The sequence below is a fragment of the Triticum aestivum genome, chromosome 2A (genome assembly GCF_018294505.1).
Source record: "Triticum aestivum cultivar Chinese Spring chromosome 2A, IWGSC CS RefSeq v2.1, whole genome shotgun sequence".
NCBI lineage: Eukaryota > Viridiplantae > Streptophyta > Magnoliopsida > Poales > Poaceae > Triticum > Triticum aestivum.
Genome location: NC_057797.1, coordinates 37,308,015 through 37,315,508, shown reverse-complemented (window position 1 = coordinate 37,315,508; position 7,494 = coordinate 37,308,015). Strand labels below are relative to the sequence as shown.

The following is a 7,494-nucleotide window of genomic DNA, read 5'->3' as shown; positions in this document are numbered from 1 at the left end:
AAATTAATCACCGAGAATGGAGTATGGCAGGAAATTATTCGTAACAAATACGTGGGGTCCAAAGCCATTTTTCAAGTTCATTGGAAACCCGATGATTCCCATTTTTGGTATGGTGTCATGAAGGCCAAGGAATTATTTTTTCAGCTTGGTACTTTGTTAGTTAGGATGGTTCTCAGGTTCGATTCTGGGAAGATACCTGGCTAGGTGCGACCCCACTTATGGTACATCACCCTAGCTTGTATAGGGTTGTCAGACATAAACTTGTAAGGATCAAACAAGTTTTGGGACAAGAAAACCCCGATATTTCTTTTTGTAGGGACCTCTTTGGCCCTCGTCTGGCAGCATGGAATGAGTTACTCACTCGTCTGGAGGATTCAACTGACAAGAGAACCGGACAAGTTTCGATGGAAACTGCATTAAAACGGCAGTTTCTCAGTCAAGTCCTAGTACGATGCGATAACTCATATTGATATTCCCGTTGATAACAAAAAATTGTGGAAGCTAAAAATTCCTCCAAGTGTGAAGATATTCCTCTGGTTTTTAAGCAGAGGGGTCATCTTAACTAGAGATAATCTGGCACGACGTAACTTGCAAGGTAGCAAGACATGTGTCTTTTGCCAACATGACGAGTCTATTAAACACTAATTTTTTAGTGTAAGTTTGCTCGTGCAGTATGGGCCATAGTTCAAGTAGTTTCAAATCTATACCCCCCCCCCCATGTAGTGTGTGTAACATGTTCAGCAATTGGTTGCGGCGGGGTATTGATAAACAATTTTCTACACATATTCTTGTTTGGGCGGCTGCCTTATGCTGGGCATTGTGGCTTTCTAGGAATGATGTGGGTTTTAATAATAAATGTGGTTCTTCTCCTGTGCAGGTTATTCATGCATGTACGTGATGGCTCTGTACTTGGTCTATCCTGCAGAAGTCGGAAGACAGAGACCTTTTTATGATGGCGTCGACACGGCTGGAGAGTACGGCTATGGAGGTTTTCTCCCTCCATGGATGGCGGTGTAATCTCCGTATAGGATCTGCCCCATCCTAGGCTGGATTGATTTATTTTTGCTGCAAAACTATGTTTATTTTTTGGTCGTTTGGACTTGTTGGTTGTGTGCATCATGTTATGCAGAGGTCGGGCATGCTTTAGATGCGGTTGTATCACCTTGATAAATTAATTCAATGAAATGTCCTTTATAAAAAAACTCAGTTATACTCAGCATAAGAGTGGATGTTATTTCCACTGCAATCCGTAAACCTTTTCCTGGAGTAGGTTAGGCATACAAGAGTACCACAGTATAAGCAGGACAATAATTCAGACAACAGACAAGGATGAGACTAACCACCAACTGGACCCGGAAAACAACAACAAAACTAATAGGGGAAAATGATACCGCTGAGGGAAATATTGGTTTCTGATATAGATGATACATAAGAAAGAAACACATTGGCGTTGTTGAACAAAGCAATGAAGTATATTTGATATACTTTCCATTTTCTGATGATACACTGTTACGTCACATGTTCTTAGAACCGACATGGAAAATATGGACATTTCATTGGATAAGTATAAATCCAGTGCTAAATAAAAATGAACAAGGCCTTAAACATGATTGGGCCATTGTACATTCTTGTACAATTGGGTTCCAACCAGCATACCAGTCTCTAAGATGCCCTTGTACATTCTTGTTAATTGCTTACCGGTACCCTGTCAAACAAGGTGTATATGGGAATGACACGGTTATGAAACACTCGTTCTGCAATGCCAAATGACAAGTTGTTGGGTATAAGTAGCCAAGGTCCTGAACCTTCGAATCTTTCAAATGATAGGCAATTCCTCTGTACATTGATACACCCAGAAAGGCAATTTCTTTATATGGATGGAATCCAAGGATATCAAAGTATCCATTGCCACGAGCATCAACCACATCTTCCTTATGAAGTATGTTGTCATTTTCGGAGTCCCATTCAAACTTTTCTTCCACTAGCTGTTCCTTGCCGGAGTTTAACTCTAATTTGTTTTCTTTTAGGTATTCCATGTATTCTGTATCTTCGCCACCTTCAATGAGATCCTTTCTCTCTTTGAGATACCCATTATAGTTAATATCTTGTAAGACCCATGGGCCAAGAACAGGGCGATCATAATCCAGTATGGGTGGAAGTCGAACCTGCCGGAGATGGTGGGGCCGGTGGAGGGACTGGCGAAGAACTCCGACACACGTTCGCAGTAGAAATTGATGAATACGCCGCCGACGGAGAGCGGGAGGACGTCCGCGCGCAGCAGGCGGCGGGCGTCGATGACGGCGAGCAGGGCCTTGCAGGCGCAGCGGCACACGGCAAGGCCGCGCGGCGCGACGCGGTGGAGCACGTCGGCGAGTATTTCCTCCGGCAGCACCTGCGTCAGATCCATCTCGCTGCAAGGCGCCGCCTGTGAAGAGCTGGGCGGTTTTGGAAGTGGAGAGAGAGAGAGAGAGGGGGGGTTTGGATGCTACGCGTGAGACATCAGATGCGCTGTGTCTGTGGACTATTTGAAAGTACGCCCCTTGTGGTGTTAGTGTTGGTAAGACAACCCAGTTTGCTTCGCAACTAAGTTTACTTCACAAGTAAGTTCAACTTCACAACTAAGTTTACTTCACAACTAAGTTTTCTTGTGACTTTGTGAGGAAAGGATTTCCATGTCGGGCGACCGGTCTCGTCTTCGGCCGGTCGCACGGTCACGTGCCATGTTGCTGTGGACACATGCCACCGTTTCCCTTTCTCCCTTTCCTTATCGTCGACCGAGAAACCCGGTCCTCTCGTTCCCATCTCACCTTTCCCCTTCATCTTTGTGTGGGGATCATCACGGATGGCCGTCCTAGCACGCATCTCCTCTGCTCTCTCTTGCCACCACAAAGGCTGCCGCGCGTCTGGACTACGCTAATCGTAATGCTGCTACAGTTTTGCCTCCAACTTGTGACAGAGCGACCATGCTGCTCCACGCGCACATTGTCCAGCGAAGGATAGAAGAGCTAACGACGTAGGGAGGAGGGAGAGGGAGACGATGTCGCTGCATGGGCGAAGGGGGTACCCCGCCTCTCGCCATCGGGCACGCCAGTGGCCTCCCCCACCTCCCCACCCCCCTACAACCTCTTTTATGACCGAAGCACATGGGGGTTGTGACAACATCACGAGCCTCGACGGAGAAGCTCCAAACGCCCGTCTGCGGAGCTGCGGCCTACTGGAAGAAAGCTACACAACTGTGACACCAGCTATGAGATCTGACGACAGCGACCAAGGGATGCAATGGTGCTGGAACCAGCAGAGGGGCATCCTCAGACTACCTGACGAGCGGTGCTGGGATGTCGGAACTAGCAGTCGGGTGTACTACAACCAGCAGGAGCCGAAGCTTTGACCGGTGGCGCAGGATGCCGAAACCAACGGTAGGGATGCAACCAGCTAGCGGAAAGTTGAAACCGTGGCACCTACGAGATGCGTCAACGGCGACGGAGGGATGCGACAGTGCAGGAACCAACAGTAGGAATGCCGGAACCAGTAGAGGCCTTAGGGTGTTTGAACTAGTAGTTGGGTGTGCTACGGCCGGCAGGAGCCGAAGTTGTGACCGGTAGCGTGGGACGTTGGAACCAACAATGTAGGGCGTGTTGCGACCGACATGAGCGTTGACCGCGAGTGTTGCAACCGATAGCGCAAAATGCTGTGGGCGATGGTGCAGGGTGCTAGAACTTGCATCGAGCGTTGCTAGAACAGGCATCGGCAACGCTTCAACATGCGGATGTTGCGACGAACACGACAGCCAATATGATACCTAATCATGCCTCTAAAACTAGCTCATTTACTGATGATGATCATGAGCATTGTTATAGTAACAAGGTTGTTATCAATAATGAGATCACATTGTTATCAGAACAATGGTGTTGAGCACTTGACTCTCAGCTTCAAGATGATCTAGTCGAGCACATTATACAAGTCATATTACAAAGTTCAAAAGCGGCGCAACACTGGCATGAGTGCAGAAGATGAGCTCCGTAGACATGTCCTCTAGTGTTATGAAGGTGGGGTTGGAGGTGGAGGAGGCAGCTCCTTAGTAAGAGCTAGCACTTGTGCACTAAGCGCCTGTAGTTGTTTCTATGTTTCCTCCAACATCTGCGCATGTTCCTGCTCATGTGCACGCCGTTCTTTGTCATGTTGATGTCCGTCAGATGACGATATGGATCAAAGGAATCCTCCTATCTTCGACTGAACACCCTTTTACTACCCTTTTACTGGGATTTCGCATTTCTATTCCGATTGGAATATCACTAGTTTAAATGAAAAAGTAAAACTCATTTACTGTCACATATTCTACCCCGCTTCTTCCCCTGATCTTTCTTTCCCTCTTCCCATAAACATTGATTCTCTCTCCTAACCACTCTTAAATATGTGAAATACACGGAATCGATCCAAAACTACAAGCAAGGGAATCAACTCTTATTGCCGTAAAGGAAAAATAACCCATTTCCTTTATATATATATATACAAGGAACAAGTAGCCTTCGCCACCTATTCCTGAATTAAGGGAACGCGAGAAAGATTTCTCTATGTCAATTCAAAACAAAACAAACGGACGACTGAATCCTATAAACGAAATTCTTTTGAGAAGAGCTTGCGCCTATGCTTCTATAAAAATCACCTATGTGGAATGGATGCTTCTACTTGGTCATCATAGACCAGCAAATCCATTTGAGAGCTGTCTTTCTTTGATGGTAGTGTCCTTTCTTCACGCTCACCATCTCTGCAGAGCTTAACAAGATAATCCACCAACAACCAAAGCCAACAAGCCTTCGCTCAGAAGCTCTTTCTTCATCTAAGCTTTTAGTAACATTAGCTTTCATCAATAGGGTGGAACGCATTAACCAGTAGAAACCTTGCTTCAAGGTAGATTCTTACATGTTTGGAGTTTTGTCTGGATCCAGGTACCTCAACTATTGGCCTTACAAGGCCTGACATGGGTATTCCCTCTTTCTAGTCCCACTCTTCTCCAACAGAGCTCCCTCACTGAGCGAGCATTCGGCATTCCTAGTATGCTCCACTCATTCTACGCCAAGCACCCAATCACGGGATCAGAATCACACTCTAGATCATACCTTTCACGAAAGAAAGGGACAGGCAGCCGCTGCTAAACCAAGATCTCCATCTCTTGACTCCGTCAATCAATCTTACCTTATAGGGCACAAAGGTATATTTACCATACGAGATGTGTGCACCTACTAAAGGGAATAGAAAGATCTTGGGCACAAATACTCCACTTTTCACGAAAGACATAGATTCACCAATGATTGGTTGGACTAAATACGACATTTATTTGCTCAGAAGAAGGAAAGTTGGCTGTGAGAATGATTTCTCGTACGTAGTCTTTCCTAGGACCATTCCAACAGGATGCTCAGAGGTGGGTGGAGAAAAAGCTCAAAAGGCATACTTCCTGCGCTTTCAGAGGATCTAAATCAGTCTTCATCCTTTCGCTTTTCAAAGCCCTCGCAATAAATATGTAAATTCATTTCGCAGAAATTCAGAGATTTTCGATCTCCTCGAAAGAAAATGAGTTTGATCAGCAACACTGGTCTCCGCAGCACCAGGATAAAGACCTTCTTTTTACCCATAACCTTTCCCTGCAGCATTGGAACCAAGATTGGGCTTGGCATAGTTACGAGGTTCCCGTTCTATTTAACTAACACTAACTGAAGCTAACCGGAAGCTTTCTTCTCATGCGACTCTTGGATCGAAAAGAGGCTGCTGGACTGGACCACGGCTGAAACTGCCAGGCACGGACTAAAAGCTTTTATCAGGGATTCCCGAGTCAAACGACTACCATACATAGCATAGAGCTGGAAGCTGCACTAGTGTACAGAGAAGACTGGATGTGAACACGGGCGGACATTGGCTATGTATGGGGCACTCACTAATCACTATTAGCAGGAAACAACTAGCAGAAAGAAAGATGAACGCACTTTCACTCCTTGCTCTTCAGCACGTACTCACACGAGGGACTCTCAAATCTCTATTTCAGACCATAATCTTTCGATCCCTTTACCGAAGTGATTGATAGCAGGGCTAAAAAATCATAGGGCTTCTTCTATTTTTAGTGTGAACTCACTTCTATTCTATATCAAGATAGGGGCTTCAGTACTTGGCTGACCGCCCGGTGGAAGACCTGGTTCTACCACACAAGGGCAGCTTTCGTAGTCCAGGATTATTTTCCTCATATGTACACCTCAATGTGGAAATGTCCGATCTTATTCCAAAATAGAAGGTCTTCATGAAGGTCTTTCTTGTTTCAGGAATATAGGTACTGAAGTTCAATAGCGGTAGGTACCAAGGAGAAGACGAGTCAGGGCCGATTGACAAGACTAGCTAGGCTGACCTTCCAGCCATACTCCATCCAATATCGAACGGAAGTGCTAAAGGTTACATGTGATGCTGACCTCAATGAACCAGACCTCGAGAATTCGTTCATCCCTTCGCTCCGAGGATTGGTCGAGTACTTGGCCACATGCATGAGTAGGCCTGTTGCCGGGATGTCCCATTAAAAAGGCAGGTCCCATATTTGAAATACAAAAATAAGATTAGATAGCGCTCAAGAGGTTTTTCTCCATACGAGAAATCCTTCACTCGCAGGGAATTCAAATAGATGTGTTGAAGATCATCAAAGAAAGGAAAAAGACTGAATTCGATCCATCTCCTCCCTTTTCTTTAAACCAAGAGCTACTCCTCCCTTTTTTTTATGTAATTTCAATACGATTTCGTTGTGTTCATGTTTTCAATTTAGAACCCCACGAAAGTGAATAGAAAAAAGAAAAATAACTTCATCGACTTCAGATTCCTTACTTACGACTTCAGATTCCTGCCTTAGCCTCCTTTCTTCCTCTAACTGGGTCTGTCATATGTCATCGCAATCTCGAATGAAGTTTGCAATGCAAGAATGTAAATACATGGGAGGATGAATGAATTGGCGGAAAGTATGTTATGTGGCTTGCCGAGTTGCTGGCGCAACATGAGGCTACGACGGTTAGTTCCTGCCCGTAATGCCTTCATGGTAGTATTAGTTTCATATTAATGTTTTGGACCTAAAATCAAGGCAGATGCATTAGTAATTTAATTAAGATAGTATGCTCATATTAGTGACAATGCAAGCTTAAGATCTGAAAGTTATATTGTCAGAAAACTTATATGCACCCCCATGAAATAAATGTAAAAAAATGCTTTAATGTTTCTTACCTGCCTCAAGTTACTTCAACTTGAGAAAGCTAACTGAAGAGATAGTCACATTGTGCTCTACTCTTCCACTCCTGTGCTCTCTTTCTATTCAACGAGTGTCTGGCTCGAAACAAAGCACATACTTACCATAGTGAAGACATGTTTAGGCGGACTAAGCTAGCACCTACTTGAATAGGAACAGAGGACGGTCGACGATACCTGCTGCAGAGAAAGCGGAGTCCCGAAGTGTTGAAAATATGTGCATAGGGG

The 7,494-nt window shown here is 45.1% G+C and overlaps 1 protein-coding gene across 1 annotated transcript; it reads right to left on the bottom strand.

The window, feature by feature from the left end:
* Positions 1 to 1,383: 1,383 nt before the first annotated feature.
* LOC123184533 (uncharacterized) lies at positions 1,384 to 2,512 on the bottom strand. The gene is made up of 2 exons (XM_044596634.1): positions 2,166 to 2,512; positions 1,384 to 2,077 (listed from the first exon to the last, which is right to left on the bottom strand). Exons 1-2 carry the CDS (start codon positions 2,405 to 2,407, stop codon positions 2,059 to 2,061), a joined length of 261 nt encoding a protein of 86 aa, XP_044452569.1. The 5' UTR covers positions 2,408 to 2,512; the 3' UTR covers positions 1,384 to 2,058.
* Between the last annotated feature and the right edge of the window lie 4,982 nt (positions 2,513 to 7,494).

What these genes read in the sequence shown, in the direction of transcription:
- LOC123184533 (XM_044596634.1), bottom strand. Translation starts at nt 2,407, where the DNA reads ATGGATCTGACGCAGGTGCTGCCGGAGGAAATACTCGCCGACGTGCTC.